This window comes from Anser cygnoides, chromosome 2, assembly GCF_040182565.1.
Source record: "Anser cygnoides isolate HZ-2024a breed goose chromosome 2, Taihu_goose_T2T_genome, whole genome shotgun sequence".
NCBI classification, from domain to species: Eukaryota; Metazoa; Chordata; class Aves; order Anseriformes; family Anatidae; genus Anser; species Anser cygnoides.
In genome coordinates, this window is record NC_089874.1 from 10,904,429 (window position 1) to 10,917,866 (window position 13,438).

General features: G+C 36.6%; 1 protein-coding gene across 2 annotated transcripts in view; it reads right to left on the minus strand.

Annotated features, from left to right (window-relative positions):
• Positions 1 to 13,438, minus strand: part of VIPR2 (vasoactive intestinal peptide receptor 2) — a 59,721-nt gene that overhangs the window by 14,453 nt on the left and 31,830 nt on the right. For both annotated transcript variants that reach the window (XM_048050545.2, XM_048050544.2), the window contains 2 exons: positions 6,215 to 6,312; positions 1,668 to 1,809 (listed from right to left, as the gene is read on the minus strand). In XM_048050545.2, coding sequence (XP_047906502.1) covers positions 1,668 to 1,809; positions 6,215 to 6,312 — 240 coding nt within the window. The remainder of the gene's footprint in view (positions 1 to 1,667; positions 1,810 to 6,214; positions 6,313 to 13,438) is intronic.

Here is a 13,438-nt window from a genome sequence, read left to right on the forward strand (position 1 = left end):
TGTCCTGAGAAAGCTCTGCAGCAGATGACATAAGCCATCCAGTGAGAAAGACAGAAACCCAGAGAAACAGCTTAGTTCAGTCATCTTGTTTGGTAAAATTAACCTTGCCTCTGGACTTCGTACGCGTGGAAGGGATATCCACTGCAGACCAGTACTGGGCCAGAAAATATAACACAGAGAACATTAAGTATTTTAAAATGAAAGTTAAAATTTGTTTTGATGTTTATGGCTGCTCGCAAACAGATTGGCAGTGAATGTCTAAATTTATTGTAAATCCCTTCAGAATTCCACTACAGATTTACCACACATACTCCCCTGTATTATATACTTGACTTACATACCAGAAACCTGCATTAAAATATTTTCCCTTCCTCCTGCAGCTAATCCTGTATCGGGCACATTTCCAGATGCTGAACGGTCTATCTCTCATTAAAGAGTCAGCCAAAATTACGGATCTGTGTTATTCAGATCTAATTACCCTGCATTTTGAAGTGTGCACTTTTAAACATCTTTGTGTGCAGCAGAACTGTGGAACATCACACCCATGATGAAAGGGGTCACTCCTGTGTGCTGTTATGTAAGGAAGGTAGGATCCAGCCAGAGCAAGGCAAAACAGCCTTACCCATCTGGTGTCAGATCATCCCACGTACAATGCAACAGAAATTATTCAACAGTCCACAAAACTGGACAAATTCAAACAGGAAAGTATGAGGCTTTGCAGCCAAGAATAACTGGAGGATAAAAGAAATTGCAAAAAGCAAATGGTATTTGAGGGTCCTTTGACCAACCTTTGAAGCACTTAACAATGGTTTACTCCCCCTGGCAGTCTGCCTGACTACATTGCCTACTTTGGGCCTACTAATCCAAAACAGTTACTTCTTCATTGGAAAGCTCTCAGATTACTGAGTCATACATACAGCTTGGTAGTCACTGCTAAGGACTTTACTCTTTGGGATAATGTGGCTTCATCTGTATAAAAACATCTTCCATCCATTTTATTTTCAAAAGCTTAAACTCTAGTAAATTACTTCTGAGGGTATTCAGCAATATTTGTAGGGTTCTTTTGCTGAAACAAAAGAGGTAAAGAATGGGGAATATTATATGGTCGCCAGTCTTTTAGCAGCAAGACTTGGTGTTTTTCTAACCCTTGTGCATGAAAATCTAGTAAACACACTAGCGTGCTGCTGTGGTTTAACACTGACAAGCAGCTCAGCACCACACAGACACTCTCCTGCAAATAAAGGATAAAGAAAACTCCTCCTTCCTTATTTCTTTCCCTCCACTGGTATCTGCCCGGTCCCTGGACCCCTGAAAGAGTTGTTGGAAAACTTCCAGACAAGCTGCCTTTCACCCTTCCCATCTGATGGCACTCCTCTTAATCTTAAAATCTCCCAGGATTAATGCAGTGGCTATATTTATTCTCATCTATAGCTGTTTGTGATTTGTTTTGGCAGATTGATCTGCTGTCCGTACATGGACATGCAAACCAACAATAACTTCTCTTACTTCTTCTCTGCTTACTTCTAATAGACCTCTTGACCGGTCATTATATTCTCCGCAGAACTGTGTACACTGACAACTCGGTATTTCTGAATATTTACAAGGACCCAGGAGGACAATTTAGTGACACAACAGTATTATGCCAGGTAGTAAATGAGGTTTATTACCCATGAGGTTTGATCCTCTTCACAGGGAGCAGTGTTCGAGCTGGAATAGAGAATATCATCCTTGACTAAAACAGAGATTGCTCTTAGAATGAAGGAGAGGAACAGGTTCAGATGGATGTAGTTCCGAGTACAGTGAAGTTTTCTAAAAAATTAAAAAACAGGCATTTTAGATTTCAGGACAGAAAGGCTCTTGAACAGGCTTGTTTTACTCTCTGGTTGTTTCTTAGTAATAGGAACCTTAAGAGCCTACCCTTTCTTTCTCTGTCATATTGTCAGTACTGCCTTGTTGTTTTCTTTTGTCATCATCACCATCATCATTATTATGTGCTGTCCAAAATATACAAATAAAGTTTCTCTTACACCTTTTCAATATCAAAGACCAAAAGATCACAGTGGTGTTTTAACATAAGTTGACAGTAAACATAGGTTATCATATCCTTTTGTGTGTGCACTCATTTTCTAGCAAATAAAACGTTGATTAGCCTGGAAATATTTCAGAAATGCTACCTTCTATTTTTTTCTGGTTTCATTTTTTACTTCTTTAACTCCTTTATTTTGCTAAATAATGCTTTTTTTATCCTACTATGTGAGTCTATGCAAGAACAATTAAAAATGCTTGCAGAGCATGCAGAGCCTATCCTTTCTGTACAGTGAGACGTAAAGCTTTGCTTCTTTAGTCCAGCAGTCACGCAAAAGCCTTACAAACAAATGACAAATTAAATCTTCCAAGTAAGTGAATGAGCGTTCGGGAGGAGTGAGTTAGAAGCCGAGGGCATTTCACTTAAGACACACTCCTTTGAAGATCTTCCCATTTTGCAGATATTTGTTTTAGCAAATGGCCAGAAACCAAACTGTTAAGGTTTTTTTTGGTCAAAAACAGAACCTTGAACTACATCAGGATATAAACCAGAAGCCAGGGCATTTTAGCAAGTATGAACAATGAAAGAATGAAGATACAATAGAATACTATGGCTAGTCATTGTGGTGTGCGATGTCAGCTTCCAAGCAGTCTTCAGGTTTTGATTTTTACAGAACACTGAATAATGCAATGACTAAAGTAAGCACAGTTGCAGTGAGCATTGGGAAATAAATAATAGATCCATTTTGCTAGCCTATGGTTTGGCAAAGGACATAATACCAGGCTAAATTTATATCAGTTGTTAAAAAATCAGTGATTTCTGTGGCTGTATGTGTCCTTTGCTGAAAATGCTTCTGAGAAAAACTGAAATACCACTATTACTCTGGACTGCATCACATGTTCCTATAGGACTCAGAGATACGTGCAAGAAGCGAGTGGGAGAAAATATTTTTCATGAGTGACTAACTTAGATTATTAGTTCTTCATCCCTTTCAGTAGAGGAAATTATAAATGTTAGATCTACAAAAGGCTGTCAAACCAACATTTTGGAGGTGGTGGGCAAGAAAGTCTCTTTAATTAGGGTTAGGTACTATGATTCAGAATAACAAAAAAATGCTGTTTTTTAACAGTGAAACAAAAGGTGCTATCCTTTTTTCCTGTGATAAGGCTAAGTTATGATAGAAAAATGTCATGTGAGGAATGTTGACAGTTAATGCATGGGAGCACATCTTATAAAAATGATTGAGATTCATATTTTTCTCCTTGTTAATAAACACATATTAGAAAAACTGACATGTTTTTGGTAAGGTTTGCAATACAGGAGTTACCCTGAAGAAAGTATATTAAGGTAACTAGAATTTCAGTGTTAAGCAGAAATATGCTGTTCTACAATTTGTTTTCACTCTGAGTTGAAACAAACCAATATGTTTTAAAATATCTGAAAAATACTTCTTTTCAAATCAATTGTTTTGTTTCCACTTTTCTAAAACTTTATGACATTAAAATTCAGACATTCAAAATGAAGAAACATGCATTCTAAGAATGGTAAAGGCACTTCTCTTGACTAAATCAAAATTATTACTTTTGATGTTCATAAAACGTTTATAGAAATGAGAGTGTGCCTGACAAATTGGCAACCTCTAAGAGAAAAGTATTGTGCCAGAAAATTTACAGTTAGCTTTAATCACAGTAAGTACATAGAGTATTATGTGGGGAGTGACACTGTAGTAACTTGAAAAATGCTGCCAGCTTAGTCTAGCAAGGTATTTTGAGATATTCACATTCTATGTCTTTGTTCTGAGATTAGAAGATCAGCCAGAGACAAGATCCTTTTGTTTTACAATGCTTCTAAACCTGTCGTTTATATTAATGATGGGAGCTTATGTACTATTTCTATAAAAATTAAAATCTGGTAAAGTGGCAACCATCTTTTGAAGAAATGTAAAACAGAATATTGCAACTGCACAGAAACTTCCACCAAAACCAAACCAAACCAAAACACTTTTCAACACCCAACAGTTCTGCCTTTCATGTGCTTAAAACAGCTGATACTTTAAGCTGATACTCTAAACAACTGCAAAGCCCTGAGGCTGAATCTGCTCTGCCAGACAACACTAACAATTTACAGTGGAGTGCAGAAGTAAAGCAGTAATACCTAAAAAAGGATTTCCACTTCTTTGTCATGAACACACGGCCTACACTTAAATTCCACATCACTCCATGTTCTTTCAGAAAATAATACTGCACATATTTGGGATTACAAGCAGTATAATTTGAAGCATACATATACAAATCCAGCAATGCACAATTTTAATTATCTCTGGGTTTAGTAATATCCGGAGTTCAAAACTTAATCCTGCTGGAAAAAGTCAGGATTTTGACAACCCCACTGCTTTAGTAACTTCTGATTCATAACTCACTGCCTAACTACCAAATCTCCTTGAGATAGTTTCACTTAGAGAAGTTATTTGCTCTGCTTTTTAAACACAGCAAGGTGGAAGTTTGCAGGTTACATTCAGAGGTGAATATACCTCAGGGGTGAGTGAATGATCTTTACAAATACAATAATTGACATTGTCTATAAAGAACACTGGGACCTTTCAGGGCAAAGTATGCTTCTTGGGTAAGAGGTGTAAATAGCTGAGTAGTAAAAAGTTAAATCTGAGAGAAACATTCAACTTTTCCAGTCTCTGTCCTTAGAAAATAACCAGAATGTATGGGATGACCTAAAATGTGTCAGCGACATGCACAGACATACACACATAGCCCCTTGCTTTACAATTGCTTCAGCTGCAGCCTTACACAAGAACTGTCTCTTTGCTACTTGCTTGGGAAACCAAAACAGGGGTATTTTTACAGTTTATTTGGGTTCCTAATTTATATAATTATGTTAGGAGTCTAATACCCCTAGATTCCCTGTAGGTAATCAAAAGAAACAGACTACTTCAGGGTAAGACTTAGAAGACCTTATGAACACCTGAAAAAACTCTGTGTCTTTCCACTGAACCAACAGCGAGACTGGGAGATCTCAGCTTGGATATTTAAATCGTTTGTAAAGTTGCAGGACTTAAGTGAACCTCTGAAATTCTTGATCTGTTTGTTACAACTGACTTCTGGATATGGACAACATTCATAGGTCTATAATATAATGTCTTCAATGTGTTAGTAGGTTTTAGCAGTTTTGATGCATGATTTGTCTGTAGTGTTTGGTAGTAGAAACCAAAGATAACTATGAATGACTCCTTTTTTTTATTTTTTTAAAGATATTCCAAAAGACAATCATAGGTCATGTATCTGCTCTTAATCATCTCTGAATATTTAATTATTGAGAAAATTTTATGTTAGTCTGAAAGATTTACAGAATGTGGCATAGGAACAGTTCATCAGAGGACTGAGGCTCTGTCAAACAAACATGCAGCCCTCTACAAATTGCATGTACTTTTTTTTCCTGCTAATCTGAGAGATGTATTTGCTTGTTCTTCTTGGTGCAGAGTGGAACTGAAAAGTTGTATGAGGTTAATAATGGAGAATATAAAAGTTATTCTATTAGACAGTAGTGAAACTTAAAGGCATGAAGGTGGAGAAAGTGAGAAAAGCTATGACATCAATAATAAGATTTTGCTCTTTATTTTGCCACTTGGGGATTCCTTTCCATCTCAGAAAACTCCCAGAAATAAGGCAAAAACAATACACAGTACTGCCTTTCCCAACACTGCCTAAGGAAAACTTTGTCCACTCAACACTATCCTTCAGCACAATCACCCACACCCTTGCAGCTTCTCTTGGACAAATTAATGATTTCCTTCAATTATAGTACCCCTGGAGACAACTCAGAAGCTTCTGAAAAGGATGGCTGCCCACTTGTCTGGTGTTAAGACCAGCATCCTCCTCATTTTCAAGACCAATTTGTGGTATAAATTTTTAAAATCAAAGAAAAAATACTTTATAAGTCCATTCCTAAATGACTATTCTTTTTTACATAGGCTGTGATGTCTGTACATTTGTTAAGTGCTTTGACATTTTTAATATGATTGGTGCTAGCAAAAATCATGTTAGCATCACATTACTGTCAGCTGTTTGAGAAAAAATGTAAAAATTATGCATTTTCTAAAAATCAGAGCAATGAGTTATCAAACAACAATTAAAACTGCCTTACCATTGTTCATATTTACTCATGAAAAATACATACCTGAAAAGGCAAAGGATTATACTTCCTGTTGTAAGAGCAATCAGAGATACGCTGTGTCCAAGGGTATAAATTGCCTTCACCCTTACATAGAAGTTGACCTGCACAGAAATATGTATATGCAGAAAGCACTTACTGACATGCAGAATTGACTGAAATTACATAATTTTCCATTAAATAGACCTGGAGACTAAATAAATAGCATTATTTTCATTCTTTGCTCTACAGAATGTGACGAGAATGTCTTACATCCTTATTCCATCATATTTTTGCAATCCAACATAACAAGCCAATTGACATCTGCAGAAAATTCAGCCTCAGGAACTCAGATGCACAAACTGGTGCAATTTCAGCTGATTATTCCATGTCAGTGAGGTCAAAGAAAGTATGAGATTTAAAAACTTCCATAAACAATTGAAATAAAGAATGAGCCACAGTTTGAAGGAATGTATCATCTCCGAAAAAGACAGTCTCTCTGTCCTTCTGCTCCAGTGTGCTTAGCAATGCATTTATACATGAGTCTAATTTTAATGATGTCTAAATCCCATTAATTTTGTAATCTATGTGTTCAAATACTTGCCACCCAAACAACCCTTTCCTTATTTAGTTAAGTTCTTTGCTATAACTTGGAAAGGAATTTTTTCAGTAGAGGAAAAGCAGACTGAAGCACACAGTCTGTTCGTTAACTGCAGTTATGTGTAAATTTACCAGCTACGTATTACATTAAATCCCATTCTAAATGACAACATCGAGTAATGCTAAATACCTTAGAATTAAGCAGCTTCTTCATTTGTGCTTACAACGAAGACATTAGATTGAGATTATTTTCAACCGAAGCTAAATAAAATATTAAAAATGTTGAGTTTTTTAATATTCTGAAATTGTTTTTCATAGCAGTGTAGAATGTGCTATGTAAAAGAGACAGAATTTCAATTTATTGCACAGTTATAACACCTAGCTTCTAAAGCCGTGTCTGTAAAAAGTAGCGAGAAAGCAATACCTTTAAATAAACCAAGTTAGCAGAAAGAAAAGTAAATCACTTAATATATTTATTTTTATAAAATTTAAACGGCCAAGTGAAGAGGCAATTTCAACAACTAATTTCAAATGCTGAAATTAGCTGGACATTCATTTAACACATATTATACAGATCATGAACAAGACTAAATGAAATGTGTTAAATGAAATTAAGAATCTTGGAACTACAAGCTGTGGTTAAAGGGGAAAAACGAGGAAAACAGATTAACTGCAGTAGTTCTTAAGACTATTCATTGCAACTGTCATGCTTGTTAGGAGCTAAAAGTGGTATGCAAGGTATCACAGAAAACAAAAATCTCTTTTTTTAATTAGAGAAGGAAGACGTGATGACCTTTTTGACAGCAGTCCTGACATTATAACGCTTTGTAAGCTTAACATAATATTCATGTACTGCAGACTAAATACAAAAATATAGACTTACTGAAGTTTCCAGTGTGACTAGAATGACCAAAAGAAAGTTTTTCAGTTAAAATCCTGAAGAATAAATATTACTATAAAAAAAAAAGGGGGGGGGGGTGCATCCCTGACTGATTAAAATAGTAAAAGATAAAGTATTATTTTATTGCTCTCTCCAAGACTTGACTCTATAACAAGTCTGCAGCATATTTGGAGAACCCTACTGCCTTCCTAGGGACTCTGCAAGCATAAATTATAGGCTCTATTTCACCTAGCATTAGGTGTCAATACTGCAAATATTAACATTTAAGACAATGTAGGGTCTCTATAAGGACTTCTGGGAAGCACTTCATGTAACTATGTAAGCAGTCAATATGGACTTCACTGGATATATTTCTACTGAGAAGCCTCACAAGGACTAATTCTAGTGTAGCTACCCAGAGACTACCAGCTTGCACTTCAATGGATGCCTGACAAAGATCATTTTTTTCCACAAGAATCCCATGTTTGTTAAATAGGACTCTAAATAGTTCAGTGTTTCTTGAAGTTATTTCTAAAATAGTTTTCTAGGATAATTCTAAATTAATTTTTTTTCAAAATCAACATAATTTCATAAAAAATCAGTTCTGAACTGCCCTTCAATTCCCTGCTAGAATGGCAGAATTATATTCTCCAATTTGGCTCATTTTTGGACAGCTCTAAAAACTATGCCTGGAGACAACTACTTATGAGCACCCCTGTGCTTCTTTAATTTGACTTTTGTCATAGCAAAAGGAACATCAGACAATCTCCAGGCAATTTTATGGTAATATTGTGATAGTTTCTCAGCAGCAATTACTACAGATCATGGCAGCAGGAATGCTACAAATACATTGGGCACCCTATTTCACCTATTCAACCTGACCTGCTCTGCAAAATCATGAAGAAAGGATGTTCCAATAAATGACTTGGCAGCCTTATACACCCGTCATGAGTATTCTGGGAAAAAATAAAAAAATAAAAAAATCCTGATCTTGTGCAGATCAGGAGTTGCAAATGTAGGCTGTAAAGTTTGGAAACAATGCACAGCAGAACCACAGTATGTTCAATTTGTTATCATCTTGTTGGTATTTGGAGGCCCCATTAAAACACATTTCTACAGAACGTACAAACAGAAATCAGAAGGGTCTCTAAATCAAAACTTCTTAACATCCACTATGTAAATATTGTAAATTTGAGGGAGATAAATGTCATTTGCAAAAGAAGTTGCAATGACAATAAATCTGTGTTGTTTAAATACTGACTGGAAATTTTTATTGTTCTCTTTCTCAGAAAAAAAAAAAAAAGATTAGCAGAGATACCCTTTTACTAACAATGATGTTCAGCTAAACAGAAGTCATCACATTGTAACAGAGTAGAGGCAGGGTCTCTCCAGGTATGCTAAAGGCATGCATGAAAAATCTGGTAAGAGAGGACGTAGGGAGAACTTTAAAATGCTCTCATCTTGTACTGGGAACTACCAAGTAGCTTAACCAAAGCTTAACCAAGTAGCTTTAAAACAAACAAACAAACAAACATTGTCTTCTTGTAAATTGTATTTGCTAATAGTCTTCAAAAGGTAATCATGTAAACCAGGACTTTTGATGTAAATTGTGTCCTGGCCCAGTGGAAATGTCTTCTTCCCTCTCATTCAGGTTTCTCACTGTGCTAGAAAATCTTAAAAAAGCTGTAAGGACCCTTTCTGCTGCACAGTAGTGGAGTAGTTCTATGAATTGGTTATAAGAACTGCTCCAAAGACAGTCTTAGGTCTGCCTGGCTAAGCAGCAGAAATAACTCCAAGATGAGTTTGTGAGTTTGGCACGTGCAAGCTCATGCATTTGCTGCTAAACAGATGACTCAGCTGACTCAAATGTACACCTAAGTACCATGGTCTCTATTCTTCAGACTTAAGATTAGTTCTCTCTGCCTAGAACCTTCCTTTACTTCCTCACTTCATTCAAAAACTCGTGTTGACTTTCTTACTGCTGATATTTATATTAGGCCTTGAACCCCTTTTCTGCAGATTCTGTGAACAACTCTGGAAATATATAGAATCCTAGAATAATTCAGGTTGGCAAAGACCTCTAAGATCATCAAGTCCAACCGTTAACCCAGCACTGCCAAGTCTACTACGGAACCATGTCCCTAAGCACCAGATGTACACGTCTTTTGAATAGCTCCAAGGATTGCGACTCAACTACTTCCCTGGGCAACCTGTCCCAATGCTTCACAACTCTCAGTGCAGAATTTTTCACTCATATCCAATCTAAACCTCCCTTGGCACAACTCAAAGCCACTTCCTCTTGTCCTATCACTTGCTGCTTGAGAGAAGAGACCAACTCCACCCCACTACAACCTCCTTTGAGGTAGTTGTAGAGGGCAATAAGGTCTCTCCTGAGCCTCCTTTTCTCTAGGCTAATAAATGACCCCAGTTCCCTCATCTGCCCCTTGTAAGACTTGTTCTCTAGACCCTTCATAAGCTTCATTGTCCTACTTTGGACATGCTCCAGCACCTCAGTGTCTTGTTGAGCCTCATAAAATTGGCCTTGGTCCATTGATCCATCCTATCCAGATCTCTCTGTAGAGCCTTGGAGAGAACTGGGCCCAATACTGAGGCTTGGGGGACACCGCTTGTGACAGATCTGCAACTAGATTTAACTCCATTCACTCTGTGGGCCTGGCCAAAGTTCTTTACCCAGCAAAGTATACGCCTGTCCAAGCCATGAGCAGCCAGTTACTCTGGGAGAATGATGTGAGAAACTGTCAAAAGCTTTACTAAAGCCTAGGTAGACAGCATGCACTTTTCATTGCTATTTTGATGTAAGAAACCATAAGAATATTTGAATTAATAAAATACATGTACTTACAATAAAGATACTAGCAATTCTGTTTATATAATTCTGTTGCTAATGACTAGTTATCCAACATTTACTTGAGAGATCAAATCGTCCAGCAACTATGAGAAGTAATTTCAGTTTACACACTTCCTTTCAACGGTAGGAAGTAGCTATTCTTGAACATTTCACGTTTTTGAGAACCCATTACTCAAGTATTTGACTTCTGCCTGACACTGAATATAACATTAATTTCTCAAAAATGAGTCATAAAATCTTTTACTATTAATTGACACAAAGGATTATCACATCTGATAATATCACACATGGAGATCTAATCTCACACATGGAGATCAGTCTCATCTGCAACAGTCCCACTTGCAATGTTTAATGTTGTCATCATGTTTACCCAGCTTTTCTGACTTTCATAGCAACACACATACTAGCTCTCCTTCTGCAGCCAGAGATACTGATTACAGAAACAAGTCCTGAAAAAAAAAATGCAGTCAAGAGAGACATTCAGTTCATTCTTAAGTAGACACTACCTTTTGGTCAGCACAATCCCACCAATGTAATTAAGTACGTACTTGCCTAAATGTAGTCAACTAGTACTTCTTGAGATGCCCCATGGCATCTAAGATACCTGCATGGCAGATATGACAAAGGGCCTCTTAGCTGGAATTGGAGTGGTGTATAAAATGATGCTAGATGTCTATGTTTAGGCAAACACATCAAGCCCTGTTTCCACACACCAGTGATTAGTCAGCTACGTCTCAAATAAATATCTAACTTTAGGAATTCTGATTTGCAAGTTGAATTTCAGCCTTCCAGGTTTTAAAATACGTGGTAAGTAAGCTTATGTAAATGACTGGAAAGAATTCAATGTGGTTAACTGTGCAGATATGGACAAGACTGAAAGACATAAGAAACTTGTTCCAGGACAAGGTCTGATGTTCTGAACATAGTCAGTTTCCACCAGATTAAAAAAAAAAAAAAAAAAAAAAAAGCTACCGTGTACAGTGAAAGTTTTCACATTTGAGTTCTATTTTGAATGGAAAAGAACATATCTCTTGTCTTCGGACCACTTCTTCTGACGCAATATTTGCTATTCAACAAGTCCATTGCTTATAAAACAGACACCACTTGTGTCATCATCTAATTCTCATCTATGTAGTGCATTTTTATGATGTTAATAACATTTTAAAAGTCCTAAGCATACCAGATCTAGAGAGAGATAGTATATTCTCCTTAGTTTTTGTCTTGGCTTGGAAGTATTTGCTTGGGAAATATGTAAATTGTTTGGTGCCAAGTATATCACATGTATATCTATGTTTAGTCTGCATTGCCTTTGCTCACTTTTTCCATATCTTTGCCCATCTTCACTTCAGAATGACTTGCATTGGTCCTACATTCGTTTCTTCCCTTCATTGCTGCTCTAGACAGAGAACCTTGTACACTTGCATAAATAAAGAACACAGAATCAACTGATTTACAGACACGAATGACCCACGGTCACTCCACTCCTTAGATGGCATGCACCAAGACGTTTATAGGAATGATTCTGGACCAGAACTTATTATTGGGAAATTGCAGTCAGACCACTGTTCCCATGGGAAACCCTCAATTCTGCTTATATGTTCTGAATTACTCCATGTCAAGAACAATTTGAACTCAATGTATCTTTTCCTTTCCCTGTTCTTGGAATCATAAGGGATTCCATTACACTGAGTAAAAACACTGAAATTTCTCTGCTTTATGCAATTCAACTTAGTTTTTTTTTTATGGCATAATTTTTTTTTGGAGATCCCTGTAAAGTCGATCTTAGGAAAAGCAATTTCACTTCCCTGTAAATGTTTTCCATGCCCAGAAATGTACAGTTTCTGTTTACTTCCTCAAAATAAGTTAGAATAAAGTGCAGGATAGTACAGTGAAGTAACAGATGCACTAATTCATCTGTTAATGTTACATCTGTTGAATGCAACAGATGCACTTAAGCTGCTGAATTTTGCAGAGGTGAGTTCATCTGAACTAGGTACCAATTTTCTTATTATAACCTTGGAATAGAAGCAGCAGTGTTATTCATCTTGTCCTACAAGAGACATCTAAAATAATTTGGAGGGACAGTGAAGTAAAAACACCTACTTCTTCATTAAGTACAAAGGGAACCTAGAAAGACTAGAGCAGATGCAGATGATAGGTGTCTACATTTAGCCAATATGACTCTATCTCAGGAGTTTCTCCACTGACTTTGTTGGCCTTCCATCAGGCAGTAAAAGTATTACACAGCTTTGGCTCTTTATTTAAGATTTTTTTCCTTTATTCTTTTTTTTTTTTTTTCTCCTATCTTGTTTTAAAGGCCATCATATGAAGTTTAGCACTTGTTTTTGCCTCTGTTTGGTAGTTTTTGCAACTGAGGTTCAACTCCCACAGAATTTCAGATATCACGTTTTCTCAGTAATAATATCATGAAAGCGACAACCCTAATATATTTTAAAAAAAAAATTCAAGTAACTACCAGTGACTAGGTGAAATCAATAATGTAGGTCTCCTTTAGCTTAATCCATATAATGATGGTATCTAATCCTTCTAAAAGGTAATCAGCTCAACAGAACTAGTCATTCTCTCTCCTGAGAGAGAGGGAGTCAGTGGAGGAGAACAGACTCTTCTATGCTATGATTCATGTTCTTCACTGTGCTCATGATGATTCAAAGAAATTAGGAGGAAATTATTTGCATCCAGGCTCCAAAGACTTGGTCTACTTTGATAGTACAGAAGGCATGGGCTGTCTGGAATATATGCAGGTGCGTACATTGTGCAATGTAGTCAGATGAAGTTTGTCAGAGTTTTAAATCTTAGCCACATAAAAGCGTGTATTTTTTTGCTTACTATTCAGAAATATCAGTTTTGTGATGTGTCCTTATGTTACCAGCCATTATATTAT